The sequence below is a fragment of the Pseudorca crassidens genome, chromosome 15, assembly GCF_039906515.1.
Source record: "Pseudorca crassidens isolate mPseCra1 chromosome 15, mPseCra1.hap1, whole genome shotgun sequence".
Classification (NCBI taxonomy): Eukaryota; Metazoa; Chordata; class Mammalia; order Artiodactyla; family Delphinidae; genus Pseudorca; species Pseudorca crassidens.
The window spans coordinates 63,945,868-63,964,007 of record NC_090310.1 but is presented as its reverse complement, the minus strand read 5'-3'; the positions used below and the strand labels follow the sequence as shown (position 1 = coordinate 63,964,007).

Sequence of the window (18,140 nt, the reverse complement as noted above, 5' to 3'; positions counted from 1 at the left end):
ACTGAACACTAATCAATCATAGTCAGATGAGTAAAACTGCTATTGTTGACAAAAGCATTAACGAACTAAAACTGCTGTTATAAACATTATCATTAACATACAAACTCAGGTTGTTCCTCCCGCACAAGTTGAGCTAACAGACCCCCGAGCCATGGATCACTTTGGCTGGAGAATCGTAAACCAGAGACGTTCTGACTCCCAAAACTACAATTAAGAAATGTCACAGGGCTTCCCTGGTGGCGCAGTGGTTAGAGTCCACCTGCCAATGCAGGGGACGCGGGTTCGTGCCCCGGTCCGGGAAGATCCCACATGCCATGGAGAAGCTGGGCCCGTGAGCCATGGCCACTGAGCCTGCGCGTCCGGAGCCTGTGCTCCGCAACGGGAGAGGCCACAACAGTGAGAAGCCCGCGTACCGCAAAAAAATAAAAATAAAAATAAAAAAGAAATGTCACAGAAATGTCACAAAACGAACATTAGTCCCAGCCTCTTTGTTCTTCCCCTTTAAAAGAAAAAACCCTAACTCAAAGACCAGGTGGGTTTGGATCCGACTCCCTTGCTTGGCGCCCTGTAATAAATCCTTACTTTGCTGCAAACTACCACTGTCAGAGTTTGGCTTTCTGCACCATGGACACAGGAGCCCTTTGCTCAGTTTCAGTTTTTATTACATGTAGATAAAAATAGAAATTTAGATATATGCATGTGTATATATGTATGTGTACATATATACATAGATTTTTTAGCTCTGCCCATTAAAAGGATCTGGAAGCAATAACATCCCATAGCAATGAGCACATACAACAACCACATCTTGATTTCTAAATAATTTTCTCCACTAACAGGAATTAGGAGAGAAATATCTTGGAGAAATGGCTGATTCCAATGCTCAGGTAGGAAGATAAGCCTGGAATATCTCTTTTGCACCAAAAAGTAAGGAAGTAGTCCAAGAATGTTGGGAACTTGTCAAAAGCTAGCTTGAAGGGGTTCCCACTGCCAAATCTGGGACAATGTGAAAAACACAATAAATAATGATGGTAACAGATTATAACCTGCTACATAAAATAAGAATCCACACTGAGCTGGCAAAAAGGTTCATTCAGTTTTTTCCGTAAGATGGGTCTAGTAGCACTTAGCTGTCTTTAACTTCATTCCAAACAATTTGTTAGACTGTATGTGACAGCTGTCATATCAGTATGTATTTAAAAAAAACTTATCAAAGTTGGTGAATTTTTGTGTAGCCATTTTAATATTGAAGGTGGAAGAAAAAAGCAACATTTTTGGCATATTATGCTGTATTATTTCAAGAAAGGTAAAAATGCAACCGAAATGCAAAAAATGATTTGTGCAATGTATGGCGAAGGTGCTGCGACTGATCGAATGCGTCAAAAGTGGTTTGCAAAGTTTTGTACTGGAGATTTCTCGCTGGAGGATGCTCCACGGTCGGGTAGGCCAGATGAAGTTGATAGTAATCAAATCGAGACATTAATTGAAAACAATCAATGTTATATGACGCGGGAGACAGCTGACATACCCAAATATCCATATCAAGCATTGAAAATCATTTCCACCAGCTTGGTTATGTTCATCACTTTGATGTGTGGGTTCCAGATAAGTTAAATGAAAAAAACCTTGACCTTATTTCTGCATGCGATTCTCTACTGAAACGTAATGAAAACGTTCCGTTTTTAAAACAAAATTGTGACAGGCAATGAAAAGTGGATAGAGTACAATAATGTGGAACGGAAGAGACCGTGGGGCAAGCAAAATGAACCACCACCAACCACACCAAAGGCCAGTCTTCATCCAAAGAAGGTGATGTTGTGTATATAGTGGGATTGGAAGGGAGTTCTCCGTTATGAGCTCCTTCCCAAAAACCAAATGATTAATTCCAACAAGTACTGCTCCCAATTAGAAAAACTGAAAGCGTAACTCAACAACAAGCGTCCAGAATGAGTCAACAGAAAACACATAATCTTCCATCGAGATAATGCAAGACTGCATGTTTCTTTGATGGCCAGGCAAAAACTGTTACAGCTTGGCTGGGAAGTTCTGATTCATCCGCTGTATTCACCAGACATTGCACCATCAGATTTCCATTTCTTTTGATCTTTACAAAATTCTCTTAATGGGGGCTTCCCTGGTGGCGCAGTGGTTGAGAGTCTGCCTGCCGATGCAGGGTACACGGGTTCGTGCCCCGGTCCGGGAAGATCCCACATGCCGCAGAGCGTCTGGGCCCGTGAGCCATGGCCGCTGAGCCTGCGCGTCCGGAGCCTGTGCTCCGCAAGGGGAGAGGCCACAAAACAGTGAGAGGCCCGCGTGCCACAAAATAAATAAATAAATAAAGTTCTTAGTGAAAATGCAAAATGTATCTTTTATTTTTACTTAAAAACCGAAGGCAATTTTTGGCCAACCCAATACATACAAATAAGGGTTAGAAAATGCTCTGCAGTAGAATATTAACTAAAAAGCAAAGAATAACTCATAGAAAATCACAGCACAACTATCAGAGTAATAACTGACTCAGGCAAACATCATCAATAAATGCTACCACCAATGGATAAAAGTTTGATGAAGGGACTTCCCTGGCGGCGCCGTGGTTAAGAGGTTAAGAATTCTCCTGCCAATGCAGCGGACACGGGTTCGAGCCTTGGTCCGGGAAGATCCCACATGCCGCGGAGCAACTAAGCTCGTGAGCCATAACTCCTGAGCCTGCATGCCACAACTACTGAAGCCTGTGCGCCTAGAGCCCGTTCTCCACAACAAGAGAAGCCACTGCAGTGAGAAGCCCAGACACTGCAACAAAGAGTAGACCCCGCTCGCCACAACGAAGACCCAACACAGCCAAAAATAAAATATAAATACATAAATAAAATTTTTTAAAAAGAACATTATTGGAACAAATGGCAAAATTTGAATAAAGTCCGTATATTAGATAATAATATTGTATCAAATCTGTATTTCCTGATTTTGGTAAGTATATTGCTGTGGTTACGTAAGAGAATGTCCTAGTTTATTGGAAATATACATTACCTTATTTATGGTAAAGAAGTATCACAAAAAAAAAAAAAAAAGTATCACATTTGTAACTTACTCTAAAATACAGTTCCAAAAAATAATATGCATGTATAAAAAGAATATAGAAAATATAGTAAAATGCTGACATTTGGGGAATCAAGGTGAATGGCATACAGGAATTTTAATAACATTCTTGCAACTTTTTCCTAAGTTTGAAATTATGTCAAAATACAAAGTTTGGGAAAAAAAAGAAAAAGGAGTAAAAAAAAAAAAAGTGGTTTTTGAAATAATGTGATCACCACCCTTGAATATGTTTGTGTTTTTCTAACACAGTATGGTGTAATATATTTAAGAAGAGATGACAGTATAGTTTAAACCACTGAGGCAGACCAACCCATCAAGGGAAAATTAAGGAGGAGCTTATGAAAACTATAGCTCCTGAGTTCCCAGCAGCTCCAGGCAGCTATTGGATGAATGCCAGGGGAGCTAAGACCATCATCACCTCGTCCCCTACCTCTCCTTCACCACTCAGAACTTGCCTCTCCTAAGCCACCTCTACCTTTAATCTCGGCCATAAAGAGAACTTGCTTCTGCCTGCCTCCTCCCTGTGAAGTTGACTCCACGTCTCAAGAGGGAAACAAAATGAATCACACTTTCTCAATATTAAGGACAAAAAAATCCTGCCATATTTTTGGTGGATAAAAGTCCACTAGTGGACTTCCCTGGTGGCACGGTGGTTAAGAATCCGCCTGCCAATGCAGGGGACACGGGTTCGATCCCTGGTCCAGGAAGATCCCACATGCCGCGGAGCAACTAAGCCCATGCGCCACAACTGACCTTGCACTCTGGAGCCTGTGAGCCACAACTACTGAGCCCACGTGCTGCAACTACTGAAGCTCACATGCCTAGAGCCCATGCTCTGCAACAGGAGAAGCCACTGCAGTGAGAAGCCCACACACTGCAACCAAGAGTAGCCCCCGCTCGCCGCAACTAGGGAAAGCCTGCGCGCAGCAACAAAGACCCAAGGCAGCCAAAAAAGAAAAAAAATCACTAGTATTTTAGCTTTTATGGCGGTTGGGGAGGGGGAGAGGTTGGATAGTGATAAGCAGACAGTAAACTAGCTAAAAACTATATGTGAATTAGAGGATTGGTGATTTTGATTAGTGTAGCTCTAGGGATATAAGGTAAAAATGAATAAATCTGTGCTATTTCAATGTCTGTTCTCATGTGGCTTTGAAAAATTAAAAGCAGGCAGGACCTCTGCATGAAGATGGTTAAGTTAACAAAGGAATAAGGGAAACATCTGTAGGAGAGGAAAAGGTCAAAGTAGTGTGTCAAGGGAGCTGTGCTATGCCTGGTATTAACATTTCACTTGAGTTGGTCGAGAGGTCAGATTACATATTTGTTGCCATCAGCTAATTTAATTGAAAGGTCTAGCCAACTCCAAAGCTATCAATTCAGACAGAAGGTTACCTAGCTCTGAGTTACTCTGAATTTTACTTTGATTTCTGCATTTAATTACAGCAATACAAAATAGAGGGGTAGAATCATATTTTAAAGAGCCACATTCCAAAGTAAAGGTTCACTACATAGTCCATATACTATATTTGATGATCCATATTTGACAGCTCCTCACAGGGCCACGTAAAATTAGCATGGACATTTCTTGGGCTTTTGATGTTCATTGCCATCATCTGCTTCACTGCTAAAATCAGGAAACATATGGAATGAATTGGTAAAATATGCTGAGAGTTTCTGCTGCCTTTTTGTTTTTTGTTTTTAATTCATCACTAAGGCCAATTCAGGATACCTCTAAACAAGACCAAGATCTAATACAGCAATCTTTAAATCATATCCATCCACAGAATATTTTAGATGTTAGGGAAAGAAAGTTGTTGAAGAAAACTGATGGGAAATCAAGTATATTCAGGGAGCACTGGTATCCTCGGGAAGACATGTCTAAAAACCTCTAGCTTACCTGGTAAAAACAAGGAGCCACGTGATAGAAAGTAAAAAATAGTGGGTTTTGGACTCAGATCTCAATGAATTCAATATCAGGACTGAACTAAGTGGGAATAGTGTTATCTGCTGCTGATTAACTGTGTGACCTAGGGGAATTTATTTAACTTCTCTGAGCCTTATTTCTTCGTTTGTAAAACAGAGATACTAACTCCCTCTCAAGGATGTTCTAAGAATTACATGAGATAACATACATGAAAAGTGCCCAGCAGAAAAATCTAGCAAAAACTTTTTTTTAAAGAATTAAACTGGACTTAAAGTCAGATTCAGTTGACATATCTGCTACAGACTCATTTTACAAGTTTAATTTATGATACCCCAGCTCCTATAATTTCAGATAGCCTCAAGGCCTTTGAGGGGCCAGAGAGAGAAACCAGAGACAGAAGCAAAAGCTACTTAACCAGCCATAATAAAACCCAGAGACAGGCTGTACTAGCTCATATTGCACATGGGGCCAGTCAATACAGTGCTAGTAGGCCCTAATCCTACTCAAGCAGAAACTATAACTAGGGCAGAGATTCTCTCTCAGCCTTCAAACTTACAGCGATTTTAAGTAAATCTTTACAATTGAGTGATCATTTTCTATAATGAGGTTCAAAACAATACTCTAAAACTAAGGATTGGGCTTCCCTGGTAGCGCAGTGGTTAAGAATCCGCCTGCCAATGCAGGGGACACAGGTTCGAGCCCTGGTCTGGGAAGATCCCACATGCCGCGGAGCAACTAAGCCCCTGTGCCGCAACTACTGAGCCTGCGCTCTAGAGCCTGTGAGCCACAACTACTGAGCCTGCATGCCACAACTACTGAAGCCCACACACCTAGAGCCCGTGCTCCACAATGAAGAGTAGCCTCCACTCGCCACAACCAGAGAAAGCCTGCGTGCACAGCAACGAAGACCCAACGCAGCCAAAAAAAAAAAAAATTTTAAATTAATAAAATAATTTAAAAAAACCTAAGGATTGAAGCTAAAACTGGCAGGTGAGAAATCTTACTTCCCCACCTCTTTCCTCCTGCTTTCCTTATCCTGGAGGAAGTATGAACTTAGTGAATTAATTCATCTTTATCCTAGTGCTACATTCAGTATACTATCATATAAACCACCCTTCCTGGGACTTCCTTGGTGGTCCAGTGGTTAAGAATCTGCCATCCAATGCAGGGGACATGGGTTCAATCCCTGGTTAGGGAACTAATATCCCACATGCAGCGGGGCAACTAAGCCCACGCGCCGCAACTACTGAGCCCATGCACTCTAGAGCCTGCGCACCACAACTAGAGAGAAGCCTGCACGCAGCAATGAAAGATCCTGTGCGCTGCAACTAAGACCTGACGCAGCCAAATAAATAAATAAAAATCCATCCTAAAAACTAATAAATGTCCCTTAAAGGAAAACCCTAATAATTAAAAACAAATAAATAAATAAACCACTCTTCCTGTCTAAAAGCTTTCAGCAGCTACCTTAATGTTAATAACTCTGGCTCTGCAGTCACAAAAGATCTAGATTTTAATCTGGGCTTGGTCATTTATTAGCTCTATGACATCTGAGTCAATTTCCTAATCTATATAATTTGTAAAATAAGGATATATAATCTAACTAAAAGAGCAAAGGATTAAAAGGCAAAAGGTGAGTATAAGCTTGGCATGGTATCTGTCCCAAAATAAACATTCAATATTAGTTATTATTACTATTATTATTAGGCAGGAGTTATCCTCATTTACAGATTAAACAAACAAACAACTGAGTCTCAGAGGTTGAATAACTTCCCAGTAGAACGGGGCCTCAAACTCAAAGTCTGCCTCCAAATTCTGCTTTTTCCATTATGCCAAACAACCTACCTCATGTACATCCCTGCCTTTTTAAACAGGCTACTAACTGCAATTTAACTAGTCTTGATTGTGTGGTCACAGATTATGGGTGTTTTTAATCTTATTCCATTTTTTTTCATATCCAATAGTTTGGGAGGAAAATGACTGAATACATCAATGTGGCATAGCAGGTAATGACCACAGGAAAGGATGAGACCCTCTCATTGGGGGTAGTATCCTTACCTGGGGTAGCCTCTCTCCTCTCCAAGTGCATTTGTTGCTTTAAATCTGCTATGAGTTGGGCTCGGTTAAGTACCCTGAGACTAGTGACAGTACCTCTAAGCCTGAGGAACAAAGTGAAGACACACTTTCCAAACCTAGAAGGAGCAATCATGCACGTAGAGAGAACCACCTTTAGAACAGCAATCTTCAATCAAGGGACACAGCTAGTCAGAGACAACATCCATAGGAAGGGATGTTGTCCCTAACCTCAGGTGGGAAGGAAACTAGTTGATGTAGTCTAAGTAAGTCAGCTTCCCAGGGTGGGAAAGGACGGAGAGTAGACCTAGAGGAACAAATAGAAGGCATCTAATTCAACCTCAGAGAAGTCTTTCTGGTGCACTTTCTCATCTCTTCTTTCATTCTAATGGGTAAGTGCCAGATAAAGAGAGAGTTACTGAACATGACAGTTCTCACCCCTTTTGAATAGTGATGCTTATCTACCGTAAAATATTTGTGAGCTTTTCATTAATGAGTATGGTCACTTATCATTCCACTTGTAACTGTTCAGAATTCTTTGTAGGTTCAAGGATTTACATACCTTTCTCCACATTTATGGACTTCGCACTTACCTTGCTAGGCAAAATAAAATCACAAAAATGTAGATACTATTATAACCCTCAAGGAGCTTATATTTAGGGGTTTACATTCTTAGATAACTTAAGAAGGCAGAATGAGTGCCACCAGAGACGAAAGAGCTGTTGTGCTTTGAAAATGAAAAGTTCTAGAACAGGCTTCCTTGCCGTCACAACCGCTAGGAACAACTCCAGCCCAAAATCACTTATCTATTAACAAGGTATACAAGTTTCAGTCAGGTTCCCTGCAGGTCCAGATCTGGAGAACTACTCACCAAGCCCTCAAGAGCCTCCCAGTTTCCACTCTATACCCTCAGCCAATAAGGTTCAAGCCTCATCCTTCTGGAAAAATCCCTTCTCCTTCTTAGGCCTGGTTCAAATGTCACCTCCTTACCTGAACCTTACTTGGACCCTTGAAGAACACTTAGTTGTGCCTATTCTACATTCCCAAAAGCCTTTGAAAACTTAAAGCACTTTATCATTACCCATGTACTTGTGCAGGACCCCTACTAAATTGTGAGATTCCAAGTCGTCTTTGTATCCTCAGCCACTAACAGCACCCAAACTAGTGTGTCAAGCCCAGTGTAAGTACTTTACATATATTAAGATATACATTATACCAATATGTACATATTATCAATCTTCACAATAAAACTACAAATGAGATGATAGGAACTCTCATCATTTCGATTTTACAGATGAGGAAAATAAAGTGCACAGAAAGGATAGGCAGTGCTGAAGGTCTCAAAGCTAGTAAGGATTGGACCCCAAGATTTCAACCTAGGCACAACTCCAGAACTGAATTTCAACAGACATCATGGGTTGAGGGGAAGGTCCGACTACAAGATCAACGGTCTCCACCATAGGGGGCATTGTTACCATTCACACACTTGGGTGTAGAAAGACAATACTGTAACTTCTACTTATATATGTTTTAGCTCATCCTTTTGTAAAATGTCTATTTTTGCACATTATAAAATATACATAATACAGCCTACACTGTAATTTAAAACAAACATTCACATAAATGTGTGTGCATACTCAACCATATTTACTGATATAAAGAACACTAAAAACATCTGAGGCCCTACTCTAGACTATTTCCCCAAGGGACTCTGAGCTCCTGCATTCTCTCTACCTAGTTTCAGTTAAAAACATCAGCCAATCAAGACTATAGGTAAGCTTCCAGAGGCAAGAGTCTGCTCTTACTCATCTATGGAAGCCCTACATCAGCACAGGGCCTGGTGCTTAGCAGATGGTCAATGCTGAATCTAACTGTATCATGAGAACGTCATTTTTAAAAATGCTCTCAACATTTTAATGCAACTTACTATTACTTCCAAATTAAAAGAAAAAGCATACTGAGTACATTGCTTAGGAATATAATAAAGAATTCTCTTAGGAACACTATAAATAAACGAATAAACAAATCTTAGTTACATAACAGAACCAAAAAATTGGACTTTAGGGTTTATTTTAAACTGAAAACTGCATAAAAGAGATTTGGGCATAAAAAATTTAACTTCAGATAAAAGGTCCTTTCAGTATACAGAGATAGTGTACCTTTGTCAGACCTAAGGGTCACCTCTGTCTGCCTCTCTTTAGTTATAAGCTCCAAGAGGAATGGATCAAACCATTAAAAACAGCAACTGCAAACTTGACCATGAAGAAGCATTAGCTGGGTGCACCTACTTTGCATTTCTTCAATCCAATATTTAAGGGCCATCAAACAAAGAAGAGAGGCTGTGTAAAGCCTCCCCTTTATGTGTGGAAGCTCCTGTTCCTCAGTTTCATCCTCTGCAAAATGGGCATACGCAAATACTTAACTCTTAATTACATTACCAGAGTTAAATGAGAGAAAACATGCAAAATGGTTTTATCTGTTTCCTCATTTAAGGTCTCTCTCCCCTCCCCCCAGCTAAACTCAAAGCTTGAGTTTGGTCTATCTAGTTTGATGCTATATTCCCAGGGCCAAAATGGTACTTTTTACTTAATAGATGATTTAATAAATATTAAATGAATAGAATGCAAAATGACTGCTGCTCAAAAAATATTGGCTATTATGACTATTGTAACAAGAAACAATTAAAATTTTATTGTTATTATTAAGAGACCCACCCCTCTTCCAAGGATCTCACAATTCTAGGCAGAACAGTAGATAAATGCTGAAAAGGAGAAATGTGGGTAAGAAAAACAATTGGATCATAAAGCAGGACTAATCTAAGACAAAATTAAAATCTCGAACACACACACAACCAGAGCCCAATTTCGAGTTTTTTCGAGTGAGGTTCACCCTGGTTAAGGTTTATCAGCGACTACAATAATGACAGTTTTCACGCTTGTGTATGTGCCAGAGTCCGTGTCAAGCCTCCTAACGGGCCTCACAAAACCCAGAACCAGGGTGGGGAGGGGTTGGAGATGCTCTTCACACCCTCATTTTGCAGAAGAGGTAACTGAGGCTCGGAGAGACCCAAGGTCACAGCCTGTAAGTAGAAGAGCCGGACTGTGAACCAAGGCAGTCAGACCCCTGAGCCTGCACTCAAAAGGCCCCTCAAAAGGGCCATCCTCGCCTCCTCCACCATCCGCCACACATCCGTCGAAATTGGGCGTGTGGAATATTTCTCCAGGGCCGGACTTAGTGGCCCCGGCACAGGGAGAACAAAACAATTCTTGTCCGCGGGCAAGTTAGATGGACACCGGCCCGGCCGGCGCTCCGAGGCCGCGGTCCCGACAGACTCGCGCACGCCATGAGCTCCGAGCCCTCGAGCGCTGCAGGAAGAGCTCTGGCGGCCGCAGGAGCCCGGGAAGGCCCGGCCCGCCGCGTGACCTTGGATCCGCCGCCCTTCTTGGGGCCTCAGTTTACCACCCTGGCCTCGTGCCGGGTGCCTCTCGGGAGCTCGCGCCTGTGGAGCCGCAGGCCTTTACACGCCCCCCTCAGCCGCCCGCCTTCCCGCCCCGCTTACGCTGGAAGGCGGCCGCTCCGGGGACGCCCACCATCGCCAAGCGCCGCCGCCCCGCACCTCCTCCTCCACCCGCGGCCCGGGTCCCTCGCGGGCGCCGCTGCGGGAACCTGTAGCAGCCAAGCTCGGCGATCCCAACGCCGCCGCTGCTGCCGCCGTTAGGCCGCGCGCCGCCCCGCCCCCAGTTGGCCCCGCCCCTCCCGCTGGGCACGCCCCCGCCGCGCGCTCTCGCCCTCCAGACAAACGCACGCGGAAGCCCGGCCCCAAGATCGGTTCCTACTAAACCCCGCCCCCTGACCTGCCCCGCCCCTTCCGCGCGAACCTACTACCCTATCCCGGCGCATCCTGCTTCTCAGTCCTGCTCCTCTGCGTCACGCGCACCCATCACGTGCACGGCCCACTCTTCATACACAGGGATTCCAACCGTGGCCAGGGCAGCTGCCTGGGCCCAGAGGTCCTAGGGGGCGGGGCCTAGCGGGCAGGGCACAATGCTCTACCGGAGTCGTCCAGGTTAACATCTGGTCGCCTTTGCGCGTGTCTTTGGGCAAGTCACTTCCCCTTTCTGGCCTACAGTTTTCCAAATGTCTAAAATGTCATGCTCATAATATTAATAGCTGTTAGCTATTAATATTATTGAGCTAATTTTATACACTCCATCCAGTTAATCCTCACAATGAGGGTGAGAAATATTATTCTCCCTTTTCTACACATGCGGAAAGGGCTTTCCCACCAACCACATTGCCCACTGGTTACTGTTAGCAAATAGCAGAGATGGGATTGGAAGCTAGGAACTTCTGACTTCAGACCCAGTACTTTGAGCTACTCAGAACTATCCTGCCTCCCAAAGTCTCAAAAACAGGCATGAAAATTAAAACAAGAACTTAAAATTTCTAAACTCTTCTATATACAAAGATACCATAAAGTTTTTTTAATAAGATTGACACTAGCTGCAGGGTTTTTTAAATATATTAATTAATTAATTTTGGCTGCGTTGTGTTTTCGTTGCTGCACGGGGGCTTTCTCTAGTTGTATTGAGCGGGGTCTACTCTTCATTGCGGTGCGCGGGCTTCTAGTTGTGGTGGCTTCTCTTGTTGCGGAGCATGGGCTCTAGGTGCGTGGGCTTCAATAGTTGTGGCATGCGAGCTCAGTAGTTGTAGCTTGTGGGCTCTAGAGCACAGGCTCAGTAGTTGTGGCTCAGGGGCTTAGTTGCTCCGCGGCATGTGGGATCTTCCCGGACCAGGAACCAGGGCTTGAACCCATGTCCCCTGCATTGGCAGGCAGATTCTTAACCACTGCACCACCAGTGAAGTCCCAAAGTTGTTTTTTGTTTTTGTTTTTGTTTTTGTTTTTGTTTTTGCGGTACGCGGGCCTCTCACTGTTGTGGCTTCTCCCGTTGCGGAGCACAGGCTCCGGATGCGCAGGCTCAGCGGCCATGGCTCACGGGCCTAGCCGCTCCGCGGCATGTGGGATCTTCCCGGACCTGGGCACGAACCCGTGTCCCCTGCATCGGCAGGCGGACTCTCAACCACTGCGCCACCAGGGAAGCCCCCAAAGTTTTTTTTTTAAACTTTATTTGTCTTTTCTAAGCAAAAGACTGGGATAAAATAGTTGCAACATATTTAACAAAAAATCAGTATTCAAAATAAATGAAGAACTCTGTAAAACCAGTAAGAAAAATAAGATAATTTAATAGAAAAACAGACAAAGAGAATGAATAGACAATACACAGAAAATCTGAATAGCTAATAAACATTTTTAAAAGATGCTCAGGGGCTTCCCTGCTGGCGCAGTGGTTGAGAATCCACCTGCCAATTCAGGGGACACGGGTTCGATCACTGGTCCGGGAAGATCCCACATGCCGCAACTAAGCCCGTGCGCCACAACTACTGAGCCTGCGTGCCGCAACTACTGAAGCCCTCGCGTCTAGAGCCTGTGCTCCACAACAAGAGAAGCCACCGCAATGAGAAGCCCGCGCACCGCAACGAAGAGTAACCCCGGCTCACTGCAACTAGAGAAAGCCTGGGCGAAGCAACGAAGACCCAACGCAGCCAAAAAAAACCCTTATGTTTAAGTACTTCCTTAATTAGGCCATGGCCTACAGGATCTTAGTTCCCTGACCAGGGATCAAACCCGTGCCCCCTGCAGGGGAAGGATGGAGTCTTATCCAATGGAGTCTTATCCACTGGACTGACAGGGAAGTCCCCTTTTCTTTGAGGGTGGTGGGGGGGATTTCTTTAAAGCCTAATATATGAACATCTAAATTAACTAATTTTATTAATTTAAAAAAAAAAAACTTATATTCACACAAAAACCTGTACATGGCTGTTTATAGCAACTTTATTCAAAATTACCAAAAACTGGGGCTTCCCTGGTGGCTCAGTGGTTGAGAGTCCGCCTGCCGATATGCAGGGGACACGGCTTCGTGCCCCGGTCCAGGAGGATCCCACATATCGCAATGCCGCTGGGCCCGTGGGCCATGGCCGCTGAGCCTGCGCTTCCGGAGCCTGTGCTCCGCGGCAGGAGGGTCCCCAGCGGTGAGAGGCCCGCGTACCGCAAAAAAAAAAAAAAAAAAAAAAAAATTACCAAAAACTGGAAATAATCTAAATGGCCCTCATCTAGTGAATGGATAAACAAACTGTGGTACATTCATCATACAAACATTATTCAGCAATAAAAGGGGACACATTTCTGACAGGCATAACAAAGCAAATGATTCTCAAAGAAGCCAGACCCAAAAGGCTACATATTCTATTATCTTCTTTATAGAATATTTTTTTAATGCAAATTACAGGAACAGAAAACAGATCAGTGGTTGCCAGATCTTATGGTGGGGTAAAGGATGAATTTAAAAGAGCAAGGGGAAATTCTAGAGTTGATGAAACTTTTACATCTTCATTGTCATGATAGTTACATGATTGTATGCATTTGTCAAAACTCACAGAACTGTACATTTAAAAAAATGAAAGTTATTTTATGTAATTTTTAAAAGTGAATTTAAGTGAAAAAATTGAAGCATAAGGTACATATATAGCAAAATGCACAAATCTCAAGCATATAGCTTGATGACTTGTTTCAGGCTTAACACCCTGTAACTACCACTCATATCAAGATAAAGCCAATTTTCTACCACCCTAGAAGGCTCTGTAGTGTCCCTTTTCAATTAATACTCCACCCAGAGGTCACCACTATTCTGACTTCTATCACTATAGCTATATAATTGTTTTTTGTTTAACAACTTTATTGAGGTATGATTCATATACCATACATTCACCCCTTTAAAGTGTACAGTTCAAAACGTATGGACGCCAAGGAGGGAAAGTGGCGGGGGGGGGGATGGGATGAATTGGGCGATTGGGATTGACATATATACACTAATATGTATAAAATAGATAACTAATAAGAACCTGCTGTATAAAATAATAAATTAAATAAAATTCAAATATTCAAAATAAAGTGTACAGTTCAGTAGTTTTAGTATATTCACAGAGTTGTGCAACCATCACCAGAACCTGACTTTAGAACATTTTCATAATCCCAAAGAAAACCCCCCATACTTAATAGCAGTCACTCCCCATCCTGCACTCTCCAGCGCTCATGATTACTCTTTTAAAAATCAACTTTCTGGGAATTCCCTGGCAATCCAGTGGTTAGGACTCTGTGCTTCCATTGCAGGGGGCACAGGTTTAATCCCTGGTCGGGAAACTAAGATCCCGCATGCCACACAGCACAGCCAAAAAAAAAAAAATCAACTTTCTGAGTCGTACTATATGTACAATGAACCACATCAATTTCTTTTATCACCCCTCTATGATTCCTCCTGTTCCTTTGCAATCCATCTTTCCATCTGCACCTGGGTCCAGGGAACTGTTGGTCTGCTTTCTGTCATCATGCATTAGTTTACATTTTCTAGAATTGCATGTCAATGGACTCATGCAGTATGTACTCTCCTGCCTGGCTTCTTTCACTCAGCATTATGATTTCAAGATTCATCTATGTTGCATCTATTAGTAGTTTGCCTTCCTTTTTATTGCCAGGCATTCCATTGTTTGAGATATACTACATTCTACTGTTTTCGAAAACAAAACTTTCTTACTGAAGACCTGGGCAGGTCTGGCTTCAAACATATAGATTTCTTAAGTTTGTTGGGTTTTCAGATATAGAGATAGTAAATCAGTCTCCAAAAGTTCACCACCTTTTCTATTTCTTTATCATTCTTGCTTAGTTCATGGTGGAGTGTGTATGTGTGTTGAGGTGGGGAAGAGAGGCCCTCTCGGAAAAGATCAGAGCCACCAAGCATCAGCATCCTTCAGTTACCTAAGGCCTACAGGGTCAAGGACACTAACATTTAAGAGGCAGAGACAGGGCCAGGTGACTTAGACACTGAATTTGAGCTCAGTTTGCAGCAGCTCCATTTTCCAGCCAAGAGAACTGAGGCTCAGAGAGGTTAAGAGACTTACCATAATGTTTGCCTGAGTCAGAAACTTAGTTTCAAGTGACTGAATTGAATTCTGATGTTCTTATCACAACTTTCTAAAGGATTCATAGACGCAGTAGACCTAAGGCAATTGCTGGGGGCCCTGGCTGTTTCTTGTCCAAACCAAGCGGATTGTTTTTCTTTAACTAGTGACAAGGAGGATGAAGACGGGTGGCAGGGAGAAGTGCTCGATGCCTGCCATCTGCCCTGGCCATGCCCTTCCTCTAATGTAGGATAAACACAAGGCCTGGCCAGATGACAGTCAGTGAGGGGAAGCAATTTAAAGGTATATGATCCTTGTTGGGTAAACAGGAGCCTGAAATGGTCATGGCACTTTAGAAAGCCTGTCTGTGCACCAGAGAAATATTTGGCACGGCTGGGACTTTTCTAATAAGCAAGGCTTTTTCTCCATAGGAGGCTGAAGAGCCCAAGAGCTCCCAGAAGGAGAGATGAACAAGTCGAGTTATATTATTTAAAATTCATTACTGTTTATGATTGAGAGGATTGTGAGGAAACTCATGGTGAGGAATTTGTATACTACATAACAAGATCAGGAAGAAAAGGAAAACCACTCAGTTCCTTTTTTTTTTTCTTTAAATTTATTTACTGATAGACCTAGAGTCTGTCATACAGAGTGAAGTAAGTCAGAAAGAGAGAGACAAATACCGTATGCTAACACATATATATGGAATTTAAGGGAAAAAAATGTCATAAAGACCTAGGGGTAAGACAGGAATAAAGACACAGACCTACTAGAGAATGGACTTGAGGATATGGGGAGCTGGAAGGGTGAGCTGTGACAAAGCGCGAGAGAGGCATGGACATATATACACTACCAAACGTGAGGTAGATAGCTAGTGGGAAGCAGCCGCATAGCACAGGGAGATCAGCTTGGTGCTTTGTGACCGCCTGGAGAGGTGGGATAGGGAGGGTGGGAGGGAGGGAGACGCAAGAGGGAAGAGATATGGGAACATATGTATATGTATAACTGATTCACTTTGTTATAAAGCAGAAACTAACACACCATTGTAAAGCAATTATACCCCAATAAAGATGTAAAAAAAATTATTTATTAATTTATATTTTTGGCTGCTCACGGGCTTTCTCTAGTTATAGTGAGCGGGGGTTACTCTTCGTTTCGGTGCACGGGCTTCTCATTGCGGTGTCTTCTCTTGTTGTGGAACGCGGGCTCTAGGCACACGGGCTTCAGTAGTTGTGGCACACAGGCCCAGTAGTTGTGGCTCACGGGCTCTAGAGCGCAGGCTCAGTAGTTGTCGCGCACAGGCTTAGTTGCTCTGCGGCATGTGGGATCTTTCCAGACCAGGGCTTGAACCTGTGTCCCCTGCATTGGCAGGCGGATTCTTAACCACTGTGCCACCAGGGAGGTCCCACCACTCAGTTCTTAACACTGAGAAATAAATTGTTCTCACCATTTCACTGCATATTCTTCTCAACTTTTTTCTATTCATGGGTATATTTACATAATTGAGACCATAATGTTAATACATTTCTGTATCCAGCCTTTCTTCACTATTATTTTTTCTATCAGTATTTTTTCATGTCACTAAAAGTTATTCATAAACATCACTTTAATGGTGTCATTATACTTTTGGTAGAATCTAATGTGAATTGTCATTAGGGCTGCTTCTTTCTTTTTACTTTTTCTATTACAAATTATGCCTTATTGAACACCACTGTGCATTAGTCTTTCCTCTTTTCTGATTCTTTTTTGTTTGTTTGTTTGTTTGCAGTACGCGAGCCTCTCACTGTTGTGGCTTCTCCCGCACAGGCTCTGGACGCGCAGGCTCAGCGGCCATGGCTCACAGGCCCAGCCACTCCACGGCATGTGGGATCTTCCCGGACCGGGGCACGAACCCGTGTCCCCTGCATCGGCAGGCAGACTCTCAACCACTGCGCCACCAGGGAAGCCCCTCTGATTCTTAAAGAAGGTTTTTCAGAGTGGATTTATTGGATCAAATAATAGCAACATTTTCAGTTTTACCAAATCATTTTTTCCACCAGTAGTGGTTGAGCATGCTCATCTCCTAACGATGGGTATTACAATTATTTTACATTTCCAAAATTGTAGATGAAAATACAGTAGATTGCTGATGGCCAATATCCCTCCCTGATGGGTAAGTAAATTTACGAGACTCAGAAGTGCCCAACAGGAGAAGTGAATGCCACCCCAAAGCAGTGCACTTCATGCCCTGCAGGCAATGAGACGGAGGCTTGCTACTCTCAACTCCCGCAACCAACCACCGTCCCATTGACTTCACTAGTAAATACCCCTGAGTCCACGCCTTCCTGCTCATACTCACTTCCCTGTCCAAGGTGAGGTTCTCATCACCTCTTTATTTATTTTGGTCTCTTCTTAGACATTTTATTATGAAATATGTCATAAGTGCAAAAATGCACAGTGCATATTGCTACGTTCTCCTAATTAGCTTCCCTGCCTCTAAGTTCTCCCTTCACTAGCTGTCCTTTGAGTCAGAAGATCTGACCACAGGTTACCTCTTATTTAGTTTCCCTGCCCACTCTCTAACATCCTTCATATCCTCACTGGTTCCTCACTGCCTTACAGAAACTATTCAAACTCATCATGGTATTCAACACTGTGCACATTCTAAACTTGCCTGCCATGCCTTCCCCTCCAGCCACACAGAAATACTTTATAAGATCTACCTTGAGTGCTTCCTATGTACCAGGTACTAGTGCAAAGCTCAAAGCATAACTACCAGGGACTTCCCTGGTGGTGCAGTGAATAAGACTCCATGCTCCCAATGCAGGGGGCCCTGGTTCCATCCCAGTTCGGGGAACTAGATCCCACGTGCATGCCGCAACTAAGAGTTCTCATGCCCCAACTAAGGAGCCCACATGCTGCAACTAAGGAGCCTGCCTGCCGCAACTAAGACCCAGTACAACCAAATAAATAAATAAATATTATTTTAAAAAGCATAGCTAACAGTCCTGCTAGGTTGAATGCTATCACATTATCCCTTTTAACAGATGAGAACACT

At 43.1% G+C, this 18,140-nt stretch overlaps 1 protein-coding gene across 2 annotated transcripts in view; it reads right to left on the bottom strand.

The window, feature by feature from the left end:
- Positions 1-10,810, bottom strand: part of CBFA2T2 (CBFA2/RUNX1 partner transcriptional co-repressor 2) — a 169,997-nt gene extending 159,187 nt beyond the window's left edge. For both annotated transcript variants that reach the window (XM_067707834.1, XM_067707835.1), the window contains exon 1: positions 10,650-10,810. In XM_067707834.1, the coding sequence (XP_067563935.1) occupies positions 10,650-10,683 (34 nt within the window). In that variant the 5' untranslated portion in view covers positions 10,684-10,810. The remainder of the gene's footprint in view (positions 1-10,649) is intronic.
- Positions 10,811-18,140: the final 7,330 nt, after the last annotated feature.